The sequence below is a fragment of the Astyanax mexicanus genome, chromosome 2, assembly GCF_023375975.1.
Source record: "Astyanax mexicanus isolate ESR-SI-001 chromosome 2, AstMex3_surface, whole genome shotgun sequence".
In the NCBI taxonomy this organism is placed as follows: Eukaryota; Metazoa; Chordata; class Actinopteri; order Characiformes; family Acestrorhamphidae; genus Astyanax; species Astyanax mexicanus.
The window spans coordinates 58,458,031-58,479,077 of NC_064409.1; the positions used below are offsets into that span (position 1 = coordinate 58,458,031).

The following is a 21,047-nucleotide window of genomic DNA, read 5'->3' on the forward strand; positions in this document are numbered from 1 at the left end:
CTGTATATAATAAAATATATTATATACAGTATTGCAGTACAAAATAAAAAAATATTAATAAAATATTAATATACAAAATAATATTAATAATATATTTAATATGTATATATATATATATATATATATATATATATATATATATATATATATATATATATATATACTAGTCAAACAGTGGATCATTTGACATTAGATAGCAATGTTGTATTTGTAGATTTCAGATCCCACTGTTCTGATTGGGTCAAAAGTAAACTTTTAATTTGCATACATTTAATGCATAGCGTGATGTGTTTTTATACTATTCATTTGTTTAACAAAAATTACAATATATTACCTTTCTTACAGTTTCAGCATATTATACATATATACTGAATTGTAACATAATGCAAAAATTGTAAAAATATGTATGATGATACATTATGTATTGGCAAGTATCCTGCTGATACACAGCCATCACGTTGAATGTATCACATTATCAGTTAATCTTTCTTAGTGTGAACTCTCTTTGTATTTTCTCTGATTTCTATCTGTCTGCAGTAAAGAGATCTGTGAGGCCAACACCACCATCATGTGCCCCATGTGTGAAGTCAACTGCAGCGCCTGGAAATTAAGTGACAGCTGCGTCTATGCAAAGGTACACACACACATCTGACTTATATTAGGCACCTATCAACCATACTGTGATTAACAGTGCAAAACTAAAGAACAAACGCAAAAATCCAAATTATAAAACTTTTCCTTTTTCTATTTACTGTTTCCAGATTCTATAATTATAACAAAATGATCTTGAATTACACAACCATAGACTATCTAATTATATTTAAGTTAAATATATTGCTGCTAAGTAATCTGAGCAGAATTAATTATTGATTCTTTCCTTTTTTGATGACCCTTTTGTGTTTTGTTGTCAATCAGTATGGTTCCTTATAATGTGTCTAATGTTCCTTCTAATCTGTTTTCATCAACCTTCAGGTGACTCATCTTTTTGACAATGGAGGCACAGTCTTCTTTGCCATCTTCATGGCTATATGGGGTGAGTTTAACGTTTAATGTTTTAAGGATCAAATGCTTTTTTGTATTTTTATTTGTTTGGGGGTAGTAATAAAATAATTTTAGAAATACACACCTCTACCAAACATTGGCAATATGTGGTATTTTGTGGTAAAGTTAAAAACACCAACCACAAAAAAAATATATATATTATATACTTGCCTTCAGAAATCCTACAAATGCAATCCGTGTGATTTAATTCAGGGGTGTCACATTGGCATGGGTGGCATTGGGTTTTTTTTCTAAACAATCAGCAGCACCCCTGATTCTGCTGGTTGGCTGGAATGAAAACCTAGAATATCCCTGTTTTACTTGCTGCTGACTTGTTCTGCAGACACAGTGACCTCTAGTGGATTTTTTTTACCTAAAATACATCTACCATAGCAGATGTGTGTTAGGCTACAAATGTATGTTAAGCCCTATCTGGATGGGATTAGTTTCTCAGGACGTCCTGGGGTAATTTTCTCTTTTATTGCGGTCCTCTGTGATTTTGTTCCCGTCCAGAGCGACCATGTATGTGTTTTTCTCAGACGTCCTCTAAGAAAAACACAGGCAGAATTTCCTACTGTTTTTCGCTGAAGTCCATCATCGTCCGGTACTATTAAGCACTTCTACTCAGCGATAAATCTGGACTGCAATTAAAAAACAGAAGGATCAGTGAGTTTTTGGCTTTCTCAGTCACATGACATCACATTCAGGAGCTCCTTCATTTCTATTCGCTGTTGTGTTTGCGTGGATTTTCATAGAAACGCACGCCCAAAGTGTAATTATGGTGCATAGCAGTGGACAAATAGCTATTTTATTAAATGTGAGGTGACGAAACTCAAGAGATGTGAGTCCAGACGGGAATAAAATTACCATGGCGTTCAGAGAAAAACAGTAGGTTATTTTGCCTGTTAAATTCTTCAGTGAGATACGGTAACTCAAAATGTGCTCTAAAGTAGTTAAACAGAATGTTAAAGGGTTAACTCACTATCTGTTTTTCTTTCTTATTTATTTTCCTGCAAAAGTCAGCATTTAAAGTGTAAATTCAGCTATATTAAAGAACACTTTTATTTGGGGAGTATAATATTACAGCACACCTGGTAGTACAATAATATTGATATTCAGAAGCCCAGAGAGACCCGACTACAGTCAGCCATTGCTTTGTCCCCCTGTATAATAAGTATAATAAGCAGCCCGGTTTGGTTATTCCAACATTTATTTAATAATTTCTTGTTCTTTGTTGGTTCAGGTAGGTCACTCTGAAAGCACGCTTTACAGCGATGCGCTGCAATTACAGTTTTATTATAGGACGAATACAAAAGATTTCACAGTGGAAATGGTTATAAGAGGCCAGAGAAGGTTATAAAATGTCCTCATGGTACACTTTCAGTGCAGCACCCCTTACAGCCACCACAAGCTTTCATTTTAGAGAGTGATTAAGCTTTGGTTACTAATCACACAGATTATAAACAAAAATCACTCTCTTGTATAAACAGATAAACCAACAAATAGATCAATGTCAGAGTGTCCTTCTCTCATTGTGCATTAGCGTGGGATGATTGTGTACGCTGCATAAAGTGTAATTGACTGGCTAATGCTAATGAAACGCTTCCCAGGAGAAGAGAGGGAGCTGCTTAGTCAAGAGGGGAAAAGTAACCTGAGGTGTCAGGAAGCTGTCAGTCATGGCATTTGTGTGTGTGTGTGTGTGTGTGTGTGTGGGTGGGTGTTTGTGTGTGTGTGGGTGTGTGTGTTTGTGTGTGTGTTCGGAAGGGGAGGGTGTCTTAGGATAACCCCTAGACGAACCCCTACTGCAGGACATCCTGTATCTCCCACCGTCTCTTTCATTCACTGTCTCTGTCTCACTCTGTCTCTCACTCTGTTCTGCTGATCTGGGTGAACTTCGGCCCCATGGGCTCAGCAATGCAGAATCCATGGCCTGGATCTGTCTGTAACATCAGCCAGTGCTCATCACCTCTGCTCCATATTGTGTCTGTGTGTCTGTGAGTGTGAGTGTTTGTGTGTGTGGATATATGTGCACAAGTGTGAAAGATACAGAGACAGGAGTTTTGTCCCACATACTGTGGGTAGAAAAGAGGGCAGCTCCCTCGCTGCTCTTAGACACAACAGAAAGTGAAACCAAAGAAAATGACATGCAGAGACTTCATTAACACCACCAATGTTTAGGTTTTTTTTATACATTGTATATATTTAGTCCATATAGTTTTGGTTTCACACTGCAGTTTAGTGAGCAGACTAAATGATTTTACTACATCCTGTTTTATTTACCAACATGCACTTCTTGCATCTCCTTATACTTGATATTGATTTGTTCTTAAAGGATGTGCGTCAGATGTTGTAAGTTCAGAAAGTTGCCTTTTAGCGTGTTCGTCAAAATTTAGCCTCCCTCTCAAAATCCTGTCTCCCTTTAGTGCATTTGTGACACACATTAGAAAGTAATGGTTCCTCAGATTCCATTCATTTCTATGTATAAATAATTATAATTATAAATGTACATGATCTGACTTTGAGCCAACCTCGATCTGACCCAACAATCGGGTTTACTCCACAAGTTGGTGACAAAAAGCTCCCACTGCCTGGTATATTGTTCAGATAATCACTACAACTATGCTGCTCTTTGTTAAATCCAGAACACAGAACCTTCTTCCTGTATTTACTTTCTTCTTCATGGCACAGACAGCTCTGACCAATAAGCCGAGAGAATTTTCTCACATGGTTTGCTGTGATGCATTTTGCTGTGCTCAATTGTCCCCAGTTTAAAAACAAACCATACCAATGGGAAAATACTCTTGGTTTACAAATCAGTCAACTGATTTAGACTAGAGCAAATGAACTATTGGTGTAAAAAAATTCCCTCAGGGATAAATCAGAGATATAAAAAGTTATAATTATGATCCTTTGAAGCGGGCTTTCTAGCAGATTTAGTCAAAGTAGTAAACACTGTCAAAAACCACATCTACAACTGAATTAAGATTAAAAAATTTTATTTTCTAAGCACTTTGCAAAATACCCCAGATACATTTTAAAAGCTAAGAGAGTATGGGACACAGTGATGCCCATCCCGTGTCTGGGATTCAGAAAGAGTGGAAGAAAAGAAGACTTTTAGAGCTTTTAGAAGAGCATTAGAGGAGCTACAAATGCAGCTTTCTTTTTGCTCACTCTTCCACTCTCTCTCTTTATCTCTCTCTCTCTCTCTCTCTTGCTTTAAACAAAAGTGGGTCAAGCTATATTAAACTGCTCTTTCAACATCAGGGGAGTGCAGCTTGATAAGTAGATCATATGGCAGTTAGGATTTTGATACAGTGAAAAATACATTTAATCTGCAATATTTGGTACTTTTTATACTAATCATAAGATGGATCAAAAAAACTAAACAAACAAAAAAGGAAAAACAAGGTATACTGATACTGGGTCCTCCTTATACTCTCAAAGTGTGTTTTTAGTTCTTCTGAAAGATCCATTCTGCTTCATGTTGAAATGATTGCGTAAAGCAATTCCTGCAGATTTTACTGGAGCACTTTAATACTGTGAATTTCATATTTTACCACATCCCAGAGCTTTTCTATTGGATTCTATTAGTTCCCGTGCCTGTAAAGGCCTCTGAAGAATATTGACATGAAAGTTTAGGTCGGCTTTTAATTTGTGACATTTACAATATCATGCGGGGGATAAGACAATAAAAAACAAGACAAAGACAAGACAAGACAATGGGCCTCTAGGATGAGGATGGAGAAATACTGTCCCAAACAAATCAAACAAAATAGACATAAAATTATAGTCAGGTATTAAAAACACATCATTCATGGTTTTGAATGGAAATGGAATTTAATGTGTGGACCACTCCCACTTTTCACTCCCACAGCCACTGTCTTCCTTGAATTCTGGAAGAGAAGAAGGGCGGAGCTTACCTACGACTGGGATTTAATTGACTGGGAGGAGGAAGAGGTGAGTCTCCTCTCGAAATAGAAAGCTAAGAGTACTGTCATCTGAGACTGTGATCTTTTGCTTATTCACAAACGCACAGCTTCATGTATGAAGGTTAATCCTAATAATGAAACAATGCACTTCTCATGTGTTTTATTCCCATATTAGTAAGTGACATTTAGGAAATATCAACATGAGCTTTGCTTACCTGAATAACTGAAGACAGAGTTTGGCCAATATCTGTGCTGTTTGTTGTGTTTCTTTTAGTGTAAATCCTGTGTCATGGTGTGTTCTGTGAGTGTGCCTCCTATCGTTATCATGTCATGTTTGGTGCATGCTGTGCTTTCTGCTGCGGATCCTACACATGAATCATTTAAAACCATAAGCATGAGAGGATGCTAAGGATGTGCTGATTATTGTTTCGTGCCTTCGTGCCTTTTGAGCCTTAAAGGTAGTCTCACCAAGAACATTATCACACATAACGACTCGCCCACATCTCCTGGACATCAGCAACATCAGAACTCAGACTCATCAACACTGTCCGCTTCAGTACAGACCCACCGTGGGTCTCAGTGTTGCTGTCTTTTTCCCATTCGTAATTCTAGTGTTGTTGGTGCCTTCAGTAACAAAGCGTGTTTAATGTTTATATGTTTGATGGTCACATTGCTGAATCTACCTTTAAGCAAAACATGGCATTTTGTTCTTTAGAGCCAATAGAAACTAATAATTTGGATGTCATCTGGCTCATATTAAAAAGAGCTTCCATAATGTCGTCATCATCAGTTGCTCTGCAGTCTTCCTGGGACAGGTTACCAAACCCAGTGAAAACAAGCGATGATGCCATACATCTATCTACTGTATCTGTAGATTAGCAAAGCCAAGTCAATCCATCCCTTCAGAACTGAGAACTACTGAAGCTCATATCTTCATATCTCATATCTTCACAAACTGTATGTATGCATGCATGTGTGTCGATAAGGAGGAACTGCGGCCTCAGTTCGAAGCCAAGTACTCGCGGAAGGAGAGAGTGAACCCCGTCTCAGGCAAACCAGAGCCTTTCCAGCCCTTCACCGACAAACTCAGCCGCCTCATGGTCTCGGTGTCTGGAATCTTCTTCATGGTAGGCCACCGTATCCAGTCTGATTAACTTCCCTTCCCATTCTCATGTAAGTAATTCTGTACGCCCTCCTACATTGTACCAGTTTTAATGCAGAGCCTCTGCATTTAGAACTAGAAAGTTATATAACACCTTAAAATGTAGCACACTGTACAACATTATGCCACCCTGCACCTTCCACCACTTTCTCATCCAGTTGTACCACCAGACACTGCAGGGAGATCCCTCTAGCAGTGCTGAAAAGCTGTAGGTTGCTGTCTCCCCCTGGTGCTTATGATGTGTCAACGCATGGAAGCAACAGAATTAAGAGTGGCCATCAGTTCTGTTACTGGGGGGCCAATGTCTTGCACGATTTGTTGATTTTTTGGCTCTAGAACACATCTACTCAGTTAAATAACTAACAGGGGGTTTGAATCAGATGTGTGTTTCAACAGGAAATCAGAAATAATTATGATACATGATCTTATTGTCATTTAAGTTTTCTTTACTAATATAGCGATAATACACTAGCATAATAATAATGCATTTATATAGAATTTACATTTATTTTAAAGAGCAGCAAGCTTTTAATTATTACATTTATAAATATACTGATAAACATACATAAAGTCATAGGAAAGCAGTATATAAATTGTTCATAAAATGATACTTCAGGAGACTTTGAGCTTGAAAACACTCGCACCTGTACAAGAGGTGTTATCTTGTAAGTGAGGCTGAACACTGGCATGCATGCTCATGGCAAGGCGACGTGAATTATTAGAGTTTGAGCGAAATCTGATAATGGAGTAAATGGATGGGACATTCCATTTCTGAAGTTGTATGGGCATTTAACAATCCTAGATTCCACAGCATCATGTGTGTATCAGAATAATAATAAAAAATATTAACAAAAAAAAAAGTATAATAAAAAAAAACAGGGCTACTAGGGCTAGGCAATATTCTAAAATAAAATCTTGATATTCTACAAATATTTGTTTTTAAGTTCTTACATAACAACTTCAGTTTTTTATTAGTTAAGAAACAGCACCATTTAAAGCAGGGGTGTCCAAACTACGGCCCGCGGGCCATTTGCGGCCCGTTTCCTTTTTGGAGCGGCCCGCGAGGTATTTTAGATATAGAACGAAAGTTGGCCCGCTGTTAAGCAGGTTTTTATAATGTGAGATTCAAAGTTTGAACGCTAGGTGTCAGAAACGGGCCAAAGAGTCGGAGAGGGTGCGCATTTCTAGCGCACAAAAACGGGCCAAAGAGTCTAAAAGCGGAGAGAGTGCGCATTTCTAGCAAAGAAAAACAGGGCAAAAGAGTCTAAAAGCGGAGAGAGTGCGCATTTCTAGCACAGAAAAACGGGCCAAAGAGTCTAAAAGTTGCCGTAATTAAGGAGTTTAATATTAAGAGACATCATGAAATTAAACATCAATTTGAAAAATCTTAGTTTACACAACACTGTCAAAGATGAAGGTAGTTAGTCAAGTAAAATGGTGTGTAAATGTAATAATCAGGAAAAAAGTATTATTTAAAGTGGTATATTTCATTATTTGTTTTATTATAGAGTCTGTGGCCCGGAACTTCAAATATATTTCTCCTTCTGGCCCCCAACAAAAAAAGTTTGGACACCCCTGATTTAAAGTGATTAAAGTGATGCGCAAGTGATACCATTGTTTCCTTTGAATTTAATTTACATTTTTTTATTTAGTTTTTTATTTAGAATAATAAGCAGCACCCATCAACCTTACATGCAGCTTTTATATTAAACACAGTGCAAATATAACTCCTCCTGTTCGTATTTCAGTTAAGGAAAAGTGTAAAATATTGCCATATAAAAGAGGTACAGTTTTACAGGTTTCTAACAGAAACAAATGTCAATCTACTGAGATTTCCTCAGCTTCTAAAAGTTACGATGTATAATCTTGATTATTCTGTTTTGAAAATCAAATTAAAACAGTAATTAGATTAATCAAATTAATTCACTTAACCTACCAGCCCTAAATACCACCCACAGAGGACAAAGCAGTGGGTGGTAATGATCGTGACCATTTGTCCATGCAAACAAAAATATTACTCAGAAATCACATCAGCATTTAATGCAGGAGACCACACTCACGTATCTCACAGCTCAGTTTAGAGTAGTTTTCCTTCAATGAGTCATAAAACACAATACTAGTTTCTTTCCTGTAACAGTCAAGTCATGCCAGGCTATATTTTTATAAGTAATTATAAAAATGGTAATTTATATTAAAAGTTAGTGTGATTTAGCTTACCAGTCCTATTTTGGAGATGCATACTTTTTTTGGACAGTGACAACATATATTGTATCAGTAACAGTGTTCATGTCGTGACAATAAAAAAAAAAGTCCTCACTACATCATCCATCTCTCTCTCTCCCTCTCTCTCTCTTTCTCTCTCTCTCTCCCTCCCTCCCTCTCTTTCTTTCAGATCTCTCTGGTGTTGACAGCTGTGTTCGCTGTGGTGGTTTTTCGGCTGATTGCCATGGAGAAGTTTGCCTCCTTCCAGTGGGAGTTTGTGAAGAAGAACTGGCAGTTTGCCACCTCTGGCACCGGAGTCTGCATTAACTTCATGATCATCATGTCCCTCAATGTGGTCAGCATCTGCGCTCTGTGTCTGTTTAGAAGTTACAGTGTGAAGTCAGACAGAAGGGGCGTTTGTCACTGTCTGCAAAGCATTCGCAGTGACAGATGATGTTCAGACGTAAACTAGGAAAATATTTGCTTTCAGCTGACAGTATTAAATAAATCACTTGAGCTGTTTACGTAGGGATATTACATAATAATGTTCTAACAAATAACCATGTATCAATCTTTTCTCCCATTTGGGAGAAATTAGTTATTGTTTTATTGTATTACTATTGTCCTACTATTGTCTTTTGTATTGTAAGTCATTAAATTTTATGTGCCTTAATGAAAGAAGAGATGTAAGTCTAAATAAAGCACAGTTAATGTAAAAAAGCTGTTTGAATTGATAAAGGAACAATAACTGATTTCTCCCAAAGGGGAAAAATGATTAATATATGAATATTCTTTGGAAGAGCTTATTCAGCAGTATCAATTTTTTTCGTAAAGTGTTACCTCAGGGAACACTAGGAAATACCCACACCTGTATAGGTTGTGATGTGCTATCTTGTGAGTGAGGTTGAACACTGATCAGAGCTTTTGGCAAGGAGATGTGAATTATTTAAATGAATTCGTATAGTGGTTAACAGTTTGATGGGACATTTCATTTCCAAAGTTGTGCATTTCCAAAATTATATATTTCATGAAAAAAGGGCATTATCATCCACAGTGGACAGTGCAGTGGGTGATAATGATCCCATTACATTAGGAATGTCAGGGTTAGAACTCATAACATATTCTAATTCTCCCATTGTAAATGTTTTTGAATGCATATTTGAGTGGTTTTAAACAAATTCTCTCTTTTCTAACAGGTTTATGAGAAAGTGGCCTATCTGCTGACAAATCTGGGTGAGTTCTAAAAACTGCATTATTCAGTTCTTCTCAGGAAGCAGTGGAATGTTAATCCACAAGCTTTTGAAGGAGGGCATTTTGTGGATTCCTGAATGGCACTCTGAATTAGACACGTTGAGCTTAGCTTCAGAGGTTGAACCATGTGCAGAGCAGGGGCTCCCTAATGACTTGCATATGCCAGCATGGGTAAACATCCACAGGGAAAGGTCACAGTCCTCCGGTTTGTGTTTCAGAACACCCACGGACCGAGTCAGAATGGGAGAACAGCTTTGCCCTCAAGATGTTCCTTTTCCAGTTTGTCAACCTGAACAGCTCCACTTTCTACATAGCGTTCTTCTTGGGAAGGTGATTGTTTATTAGGGAAACATTTGAAAATTTAGTATCCTCCTGAGACCCAGCAGGTCATTTTGTCCACGTGGTGAACATGGACATAAGAGACCTATAGTTCCTGATAAGAGGACATCCTGGGCTTTCCAATGAATATGTCACATATGAAGGTGTGGCCTAGAGAGCATAGAAACTTTCTCTTTTAAAATGCCAGACATCGCAGGTTTCACATTGTAACGGAGACAATGATCTTCTTTTTCTTTTTTTCTTTCTTTTTGGAGGGTGGGGGTGTTTTAAATTAAAATTTGGTAAGATTTAAAAAGCCTTAAAGTTATATATTTAACTCTTTCAAACCAGAACTTTTATTTAGTTTCCTGTCTAGTGGATAACAGCTCCCACTGCCTCCCATTTTTACCCAGTTTTGCTGCTTTAGGACACAGAGCACAAAGTCTGTCCCAAAGGATTTTACTCAGACTTGTGGACAGGGAGACAGACTTAGAGCTGTCAGGAGATGAGGTAGAGAAGGGCTGCACAGTAAAACAGGAAGGTGAAGTTTATATCTAGGTCTCAGGAGGATATAAAAAGCAGATAAGATGAAGTTCAATTCATTTTTAACAATTTTATATATATCCTAGTTGATATACAGTAGTATTCAATAGTATTATGTCAGAAATAAATTGTTTGTCCCTAAACTAGATTAATGTTTATCTGTTTTATATCCATTTTATTCCTCTTCTGTTTTTTTAAGCATTCTTATATTTTGGATGCAGCTGGAATTTTCTATTAAGTCTGCTGTTATCATGAGATATTGCATGCTTCCACTGAGAGAACATTTTCTCTTTTCCATTATCGGAAAATAATATTACAGCTCAGCTAATTAAATTTCAAAGCTAATATTTGTTGTGTTCGTGTGTGTATGCTTCACTTTGTGTGCGTGTGTGTGTTTCCGCAGGTTTGCTGGCAGGCCCGGAGACTATAATAAGCTGTTTAACCGCTGGAGAATGGAGGAGGTGGGTGAGGTTGCGAGTTGTGTTGAAATAGCCCTCCCCGTCTGCTATCATTACTGTCCTGAAGCTCTGCCAGCGTCTCCATATCCCTCCACTGCATCACTGTCAGTCCTCAGCCTATTTCCACTGTGGATGCTGATGCTCTTTATTGAATCAGGCTTCTTCATTAGCAGCGCAAACCATGGACCTGAGTTCCCATCAGGTCCACCTTAGGGATGCACAAAGTATCATTTCAGCATTGTCATCGTAATATGTGTGCATGTGTAGATAGATAGATAGATAGATAGATAGATAGATAGATAGATAGATAGATAGATAGATAGATAGATAGATAGATAGATAGATAGATAGATAGATAGATAGATAGATAGATAGATAGATAGATAGATAGATAGATAGATAGATAGATAGATAGATAGATAGATAGATAGATAGATAGATAGATAGATAGATAGATAGATACTTTATTAATCCCCAATGGGGAAATTCGTTTGTCCAACAGCACACAAATAACAACAACAAAAAAACAAAAACACACAAAAAAACATACACGACAGAGTAGTATTCATATACAAGTATGTTGCGAGATATGTAATATGTAAGGCAAATTTAATTGAATGTTAATTTTTTTTTTGCTGCTTAATGTGAAAGAAAAAAAAAATCACTTGACAAATCCATAACTTGACATGTATCAGTAATATATTATATCTGCCATAAATATCATTTATTATACCACAGTTAGTTCTGACCCTGCAATGTGATTGGCTGAGAGGTGTTTTATGAGTGACATTATTAGCCGGTAATGAACTGTAACCGAAGCTCTCCATGTATTACTTCCACAGAAGAGTTTTAACCCTTTCAGACCTGAATTATGTTCCAGTTAAGGAAAAATATATGAATACTGTTTTCTGCCTGTAATGTACACTAAATAAGACACTACTATCCTGATATAAAAGCTATATTAAAAAATAAATCAAATGAACCAAAAACAAATATTCCTACACATAATAAAGTGGTTTAAATCACAAAGAATGAGTAAAAATGAGCTTGTATTAATTTGCCTCATTTTTTTTTTTGTAGTGCTGACATGCCCTAATGTTGCTGGTTTTATTTTATTTTATTTTTTTGTCCAGTGCAGTGGGCGGGGCTAAGCTATTGTTTCATTTCATCATGCTGGTTTATGATCTATTGTGATGGACAACAGGTCTCAGTTAGTGTTCTGTGGAACAAAACATAAAAAAAAACCTCTATGATGTTTATTTTAATCGATGCAGGGTCTGAAAGGGTTAAACCCTAGTATCTATACTTCTACCTGAGTAATGAATGTGAATACTTTTGACACCTTTGAATTTTCTGCATTTGTATCTCCTATATATAAAGTGTATTACTAATATCATAACATTCTGGATCATTACTAATATTATGACATTCTGGATCATCATTTTGGATACTGTGGTTAAAGGAGTGAAATATGACCAAAAAAAACACTCAGATTTTTTCCCCCAATATCATAAGCCCAATGCCTTTTCACATGATCCAATCCAGCTGCAGTTTTGCTTAGGCTGAATGCAACTGTCCTGAACCTCCACTGGCTTAAAACTGCAGAAAGGCTCCATGGCGGCCTGCTGAACTTTTCCAGAATTAATGCATGACTGTTTATGTTCTTGTCGCAGGACTTAGCAGCCCTGCTGTGAATTCTCTGGCTATGATTTGCTTTATGTTTTCTGCCCTGCTATGTGATCCGGCTATTGGGAAACAGTAGACACATGTTTACAGTGTTCATTTTGTGTTTCATTCACAGTGTCATCCCAGCGGTTGTCTTATTGATTTGTGCCTGCAAATGGGAGTGATCATGGTGCTGAAGCAAATCTGGAACAACTTCATGGAGCTGGGCTATCCGTGAGTATTTTGTCTGCCTGGAGGCTCTGTTTATTTCCCAGGCTTTGTTTATGTGTGCAGTCGTCTGTTCAGTCGTCTGCACCCTCTGATCTTTCCGTTTGGTCCTCCAGATTTTGCGTGGGGGATTTTTATTTTATTTTATTTTTTTTTTTTTCATTTTTGTTAAAGGAGTTTTTTTTAAGCTAATTTTTCAAGGTGGCAAAAGACTAAGGGAGCTGGTTTCATGTTGTTATTAAAAGAAATTAGGGTTGTTATGTCTGCGTGATTCATATGAAGACATGCACCTGATTGGCAGAGGCACGGCTCTGGTTTTCCTCAGTGTCAGTGTTAGAACGTGACTCATGGCTTGGTCGTGTTTTCAGTGTGATGTGGTGCAGGGAGTGGGGCCGTGCTGTGATAGGACGCAGGGAAGGAGGAGTGTATTCTCATTTCCTGGTTTCACGGCTGAGTGGTTTTGCAGAGCGCTGCAGTACAGAGTACCGAAATATACGCGTCATCACAAAGAGCCAACACTACCTCAGACCTAAATTGTGCATGCATTGAAGCTTACCAGGAGCAGTATGTACAGTAATAGCTATTACTTGGAACAAAGGTTAAAACTAAATGTCACACATTTCCAGTAATGCCTACTTTCTGTAGGTCCATGCTGTAATGGGAATGTGTTCTGTATAGTGGGAAGGGTCTGTTTTTGCTCTTTAAAACAGCCTCAGTTCTTGGATTCTACAAGATGTTGGAAACTTTCCTTTGAGATTCAGAAAGGATCCAGTGACTGTGGAGGCCCCTGTACAACACTGGGTTCATTGTCATTTTAATTCAAAAAACAGTTTGAGACATTGTGCATTTGTACGATGGAAGATAATTGTGGTTGGTTGTATTGGGATGTGCCCAAAGTGTGACAAGAAAACCATCTCACCACCTCCACATGTCTGGACTGTTGACACAAGGCAGCAGGTTGGGTCAACGCTGTTGGTACCAAACCGTACTCTTTCGTCAGTGTACCTCAGCAGAAATTGAGATTCAGTAAATCAGGCTCTTTTTCCATTCTTCAGTCATCTAGTTTTGCTGATCCTGTGCCCAGCCCAAACTCCACTTTCTGTTCTTGGCTTATTGAATTGAAACTCGATGTACAACTCCACTGTTGTAGCCTATCTAACTCAATGTTTGAAGATTTGGGCTTTCTGAAACTATTTTCTGTCCTTCACAGTCCTAGATATGTGAGTTAACAGTAACACTTTATTTGGATGGTCCATTATCAATGCCTCATAGATGCTCAACTAACATTGAACTGAATATATATTAAATGTAACTGAACTATAAGTTAAGTTTAAATGATTCTCTAAAGAATCTAAAACTACACCTAACTCTAACTCTAACTGTAACCAAAGCCATGAATCAACCCTAAAACCTAACCCAAACCCTAACCTAAACTTTTAATCTGATCCTAATGTTGAATCTATAATGTACAATGAGTTATAGATAAAAAGATACCGAGTTAACTCTAGAGATCCCAGGATATCAGCAGTTACAGAAATACTTAAGCCCACCTGTCTGACACTAACATTCATTCCACACTCAAAATCACTGACATCACATTTTCCCCATTCTGATACTTGACGTCAACTTTACTTAAAACCTCCGGATATGCTACATGATTGGCACATGTAGACTAATTGTACTATCCCTTACTTATTCAAATTGTGCTGCACGGTGTCAAATTGGACTGGACTTTTTATACTCCTTGTCATAAAATGATTAAATGCAGTTTTTATGTATTAATTTATTTTATTTTTAATCAAATTCTACAAGGCATATCTCCATCCAATACAATGAGGCGTGCAAGTGAGTCATAAATAAATACAAGTATATTAAGCTGCTTATATTCTTACTATATACTTACATTCTACAAGGTATTTTCACTTTGGGCAACATTATGTAGATCACTTTTGTTAGGGACATCATGATAAAGCTTGTTGTCAAAGTAAAAAGAAAACAAATCCCAAAATCTCTCCACAAATACAATTCATGTCATATACAGTTAATCACTGATGAAATGCTTAACTTGCTCAGAAAGTATTTTGTCTATCATGATAACTAAATTATCATATTATAAAATATTGTCATTTTTCCCACATTTTCACCCAGTTCAACTGCATTACACAGCTTGTTTAATCAACATAGAAAATGAGATTTCCATAGCATATATAGCATCACTATGAGTGTAAAAACAAGACTGTTCTCTGGGGTGAGGGAGCCTCACAGAATACCTCTCCAATGAGCAGAGGTGAAGTTTATGATCCAGAGCTAATCATCCAGCATCAGTACCTGACCCCAGTAATTCTGTTTTGGCTGAAAGCAATTAAGTCCTAGCAGCAATGATCCAGGCTCTGGGTTAAGCCTTCCCAGAAGAGTAGAGGCTGCTACTGCAGCAAAGGAGGAAAAAAATCCTAGCCTTAATTTAAGAGGAAATGTTAGCTTTAGTGTAGCTCATACCATTTCTTAGTGAAATATTGTGAAAATGTCTGTATTGGTAACTTTATAGTAGAGAAAGCAGTGTTAAGTTGATTTTTACATATTAGATGTTATTACACAGCTCTGGAAAAAAATAAGAGACCACTTCAGTTTCTGAATCAGTTTTTTTATTTAGCTATTTATAGATATATGTTTAAATAAAATGAACATTGTTGTATTATTCTATAAACTACGGACAACATTTGTCGCAAATTCCAAATAAAAATCATTTAGAGCATTTATTTACAGAAAATGAGAAATGGCTGAAATAACATAAAAATGATGCAGAGCTTTCAGACCTTAAATAATGCAGAGAAAAACAAGTTCATATTCATAAAGTTTGGTGGAAAACCCTGGTTTTAAATTACAGTTTTCATGCGTCTTGGGATGTTCTCCTCCACCAGTCTTACACAATGCTTTTGATTTTGAATTTATTCCACTTGAAAATGCAAAATTAAAAAATTCAAGCAGTTCAGCTTAGTTTGATGGCTTGTAATCATCCATCTTCCTTTTAATTATATTCCAGATGTTTTAAATTTGGTAAAATCAAGGAAACTCATCCTTTTTAAGTGGTCTCTTATTTTTTTTCTTCAGAGCTGTGTGTTAATCCATAGCATAAAGTTTGAACAGCAACATACAGTATTTTGCCGCTGAAGTTCCTGCCTCATCTGATTTTAGGCTTCTTCAGAACTGGTGGTCCCGGCGCAAGATGAGGCGAGCAGGAGAGCAGAATAATGTGGAGTGTAAAGAAAAGATGCCTCAGTGGGACAAAGACTGGAACCTGCAGCCTATGAACGCCCATGGCCTTGTGGACGAGTACCTGGAGATGGGTGAGTCGAGCTGGAGGGTACAGCTTTCTGCTTATATATATATATATATATATATATATATATATATATATATATATATATATATATACTGAAACATTAGAAACCTTATTGACAAAATGTGTTTCATGTGTAATCTATGACATTAGACAAAAAGGACATGATGTGTGAATTGTGACTAAAGTATTGTAAAGACAAAATTAATAATGCATGCCCAATGGGTTGTCTGTGCAGTTCTTCAGTTCGGGTTCACCACCATCTTCGTGGCAGCATTTCCTCTGGCTCCTCTGCTGGCTCTGCTCAACAACATCATAGAGATCAGACTGGATGCATACAAGTTTGTGACGCAGTGGAGGAGACCCATGCCGGCTAGAGCAACTGATATTGGTCAGTCTGTTGTGCTGCACAGAAAAGCTCTACAGAGGTTATCAGATGTTGATGTAAAGCCTGATTATGTAAGGAAAACCTAGGATGCACACAGATTGCATACTAACTACTTAGACAAACTAGTTGTTGAATGTGAAGTATATAGTATCGATAAAACTGTCAAGATTGAGTATACTCATATATCAATATGTTCAACACATACATCTATTTTCTGAGTGTGGTTACGATTATCCCTCAGTGTGATGCGAGACAGAAAGGGAGGAGATATGTCTGTCTGGAACAATGTTAGAAACAATGGTGGTGGCAGCTTCAGAACCTTGCAATGCCTAATCAATTCATTTTAGTGCAAAATGAATTATATTTCATTTAATGTATAATTAAATTATACATACATAATAAATACATAATACATAAATATTTAATAACTAAACTCGTCAAACACACACTAATAAGATTAGTATGTACGACAGAACTGATTTAATTATCTCTTACAATTTATCTCCTACTCCAGATGAAGTTGATCAGCCGTGATGTTTGCAATGTTGTGCTTCTTTAGTCTTTAAAAGATTCTAGGCTGACTTTGCTCACAAACTCTAGATTTAGTCACCCACATCTTTATGTATTAGCTTTTTGTAAAGCTCTGTAGCAGGGGTCACTGACCCTGCTCCTGTAGAACTAACTTCCAGCAGACTTCAGCTCCGACCACTAATCAATCCCACCTGATCCATCCAGCTACTGCATCCATCTCCATTAGTGCTTGATCAGTTAAATGGGGTGTGTTAGATATGGGAAGTAAATTGTAACCTGCTGGGCAGTAGCTCTCCAGTAGCAGGGTTGATGACCCCCTGCTATAGAGCTAAAATTTAAATGGTTATTTAAAATGGGTCCATGTGTGAAGAAGTCTATTTGGGTGTTTATAGACTAAAGTAATTCATACAGTGTTCTAAACCTCTCTCATTTGTCTGCACTCTGATTGAAATTAATTTTGAGCGGGCTGGGAAATTTTTTGTGTGTGTGTTTACTGAGACGAGATTGGTGACAGCTTTAGTCCAGTGTTTGCTAGCAGTTTTTGTCAAGCATATCCAATTCTAAACTAAAGAAACAAATGTCAGATATCTGATATCTTGGCTGATCGACTGAATCTGGGAGGAGAGATAAATCATGCTCGTTTCATTTTTCCACAGACTTGTCTTTGTGGAAAACTGCAATCACTCGTCTAGCAGTCAATGCTGTTTACTTCAGTGAGCTTGAAGCGAAAGCATACAGTGAGAGATGAGAATAACCTCAGAGAGTCTGTTGGCTGAGCGGCTAAGGATTTTTTTAGGTTACTGTTCCACTACTATTTTATCCTAAAGCTTTATTTTCCATCATTATTAGTAGAGGTTTTCCATTTTCTCCAGCAATTCTTCCATTTGTAAAATGAGATTATGTTTACGTCCTAAGATACTGAACGTTAATGACAGTAATTGCAGCAATTATGGTTTGGTTTACTTCCTTTGTGTGCTCAGTATGTGTATTGATCTGAAACAGCTTTTGCTCAGTGTGAGTTTGTGTTTGTTAATCAGAAACAGCTTTTCTTTATTTTGCTTGTATTTTAATGTTTCTCATGGTTTAACTGCTCTGGCTTCTCTGTGCAGGTATCTGGCATGGTATCCTGGAGGGCATTGGAGTGGTGGCTGTCATTACAAATGCCTTTGTCATCGCCATCACCTCTGACTATATTCCTCGCTTTGTGTATGCCTTCAAATATGGGCCCTGTGTGGACAAGGGCTACCGGCATGAACAGTAAATAATTTTAATTTTAATTATTGCTTGTTTGTTGGTTTAACCCCTTAAATTTTATAGACTTTTACATTCTGCATTGTTTTAACATCTGGTAACAACATGAATAACAATGCAAACTGATTGAATTAGGCTAGACATATATACAAATATATTCGTTCACGTACACATGATGGATTCCTCCTCCATTTGGTGCGTCGATGCAGCATTGCTGAGTAGCATCACAGCATGCTCTGAGGAAAGTGCAGGGACTCGGTTCTGATACATCAGTTCACAGACGCCTTGTGCTGATCGACATCACCCTTTTGGAGAGGGGAAAGAGCACCATCTACCCACCCGAGAGAGAGCAAGGCCAGTTGTGCTCTTTCAGGGCTCTGGTAACTAATGGCAAGCTGCATGATCGGGATTTGAACCACGGATCTCCCGATCATAGTGGCAGCACTTTAGACCGCTGAACCACTTTTTTTTTATTTTAGCAAAGAAAAAATATTTTTAATGCACTAAAAAATTTAACTACTGTTGTTAATAATTAACAAAATTTTGGGATATGGACCACGCCTCAATTTCCTGAGCTCCTTCCCCTAGTCCTATATATACACCTCCCAGTTGCATCTCACCTTCGTGAACTTTCTCAAACTGTACTGAACTGTACCCCCAAGCAACATAATCACAGTTCAAGCCCTCCCCCACATTGCGTAGGCATGGTTCATTATAGCAGAACATAATTAAAAATATGTCAGATATTATGTATTTCTTTAGCACAAATATAACATTCTATTTAAGCTAAATTTGTTGATTGGTTTCACATAGTACAGTCACATGACTGACAAGACAAGCTGGTGGATTAGCAAGCTAGTTATGTTAATATCATTTTGATTCTCAGAGGTGTCAAGTAACGAAGTAGAAATACTTTGTTATGTTAATTTTGGGTATTTATACTTTAGTGGAGTAATTATTTTTAAGAAGACTTTTTACTTCTACTCCTTACTTTTTTGCGCAGTTTTCGGTACTTTCTATTCCTTCCATTTTGAAAATAGTTACTCCTATTTTATTCCAGCTTGATTTGATTCCACCTGGTCAACATCAAAAATCAGATAAATCGCACCACCTGGAAAGCTTGTGGTTGGATAAACATAAGTATAAACATATACCATTCAGACCCTCTATTGGTTTGAATTTGATCCATCCCACCTGCAAGTCACGTCAAACTCATGATGCGTGTTGCCTTATGAAAGAGACTGGAGAGAAGTGGAGCGAGATGTTGCTCTCTGAACTGAGCACCAGTGAGAAAGTTGGTAGCAAGGAAGACCCCAATTATGCGTCTCCAGCTGCAGCGAGTGGCTTTGGAATGGTTGGCTGCAAAAACAATTTTTTCCGGATGCGCCGCAGCTCTGTGCCCCTCAAGCACCACGAGCTAATGGCTTTCAGAAACTCACCATCTAATTTTAAAAAGCATATTGAGGTAAACTGAATGTTTCCTACAGTCAATTGTTGACAAGATATTGTAACGTTAGTAACCTAGTGATGCACTAATGGTGAATTTGCAATGTTTGCCATGTCTTGCTTTGCTTGCTAGGTCTAGGCTCTAATTCAGTGTTGCAAGTTCGTTTGCAGAGTGTGTGTGGGCTTTTACTTTTATGATTTTAGGTGTAGAGGTGGGTAATCTAGGTTAAAAAATCCATCCTAGGATTTCGCTCCAATTGCCTGGCTGGCTCTGGAGCTAATTGGACCTAATTCCTGGGATGGATTTTTAATTTCTGGATCTGGATTACCCACCTTTAGCTGCGTATGAGTTTGGCTCATCCTTAAAGAGCCATTCTAGGTTCCGAGATGACTAAGAGAGCGTTGAGAGTAGGCAACACTGGCATTAAAGCAAGTGCTTCAGTGCAGCCTAGGCTTCTGTTATTAAGGACATTTTTTTTACTTTATTGCCATTAACACACATTGACAGGCAATTAACATTGTGTAACAAAATCTCCTTGAGATCAGGCTTCACTTAACACATATTATATACAAATAGAATCAAAGAAATATATCCATCTTTACCTTCTCTTCATTCATATCTACGTATTGATACATGTTTACCTATAAATACCTACAAAACATACATACCTGCATACATACATTCCTACATATCCACCTATATACCTACATACATTCCTTTAAGATACATATATAATTTTTATACAATCTAACTAAGGTACATAATAACAGGTGTCCAGCTTTAGTTGTAGCTGTGCAGTCATGTGCTCCATCATATAAACATATTTGACTTTTTGTAAAATAAGGGCATTTTAAGTAGTTTTAAAAAGCAGTACTTTTACTTTTACTTAAGTAAAAAGTTTGAGTTGATACTTTAACAGCTACAGAAGCATTTTAAACCCCAGTATCTATACTTCTACTTGAATAATGAATGTGAATACTTTTGATACCCTTGTTGATTCTATGAGAAATGTTTTTTTATTGTTTGAATTTAACCAATTACGGTCAAATAGTTCAAAGGATTCTAAGGCAGTTCAAGCCTGTCAATCAGTTCAGTTGGCTACATTGTTTTTTGTGCTGTATTTGTTTAGATTTGAAATGGTTTGGAATTTTACATTTTCATGTGGCCCACAGAACATGTGGTGAGTTTAGTGGTCCATGACTTGCAAAAGATTGGTGGAAGCACATGCACAAGTACATGAACAGTTGAGTTCACGACACAGCTGGTCGCCCACAACTGCTGTTTTTCTGGCCAAAC

At 37.3% G+C, this 21,047-nt stretch overlaps 1 protein-coding gene across 1 annotated transcript in view; it reads left to right on the top strand.

Moving 5' to 3' along the window:
• The window catches only part of ano3 (anoctamin 3), a 95,009-nt gene that overhangs the window by 66,230 nt on the left and 7,732 nt on the right, over positions 1 to 21,047 (top strand). The window contains exons 12-23 of the mRNA XM_049474639.1: positions 538 to 634; positions 973 to 1,033; positions 4,916 to 4,998; positions 5,957 to 6,097; positions 8,525 to 8,689; positions 9,531 to 9,567; positions 9,804 to 9,915; positions 10,850 to 10,907; positions 12,706 to 12,803; positions 15,990 to 16,141; positions 16,373 to 16,525; positions 18,163 to 18,310. Coding sequence (XP_049330596.1) covers positions 538 to 634; positions 973 to 1,033; positions 4,916 to 4,998; positions 5,957 to 6,097; positions 8,525 to 8,689; positions 9,531 to 9,567; positions 9,804 to 9,915; positions 10,850 to 10,907; positions 12,706 to 12,803; positions 15,990 to 16,141; positions 16,373 to 16,525; positions 18,163 to 18,310 — 1,305 coding nt within the window. The remainder of the gene's footprint in view (positions 1 to 537; positions 635 to 972; positions 1,034 to 4,915; positions 4,999 to 5,956; positions 6,098 to 8,524; positions 8,690 to 9,530; positions 9,568 to 9,803; positions 9,916 to 10,849; positions 10,908 to 12,705; positions 12,804 to 15,989; positions 16,142 to 16,372; positions 16,526 to 18,162; positions 18,311 to 21,047) is intronic.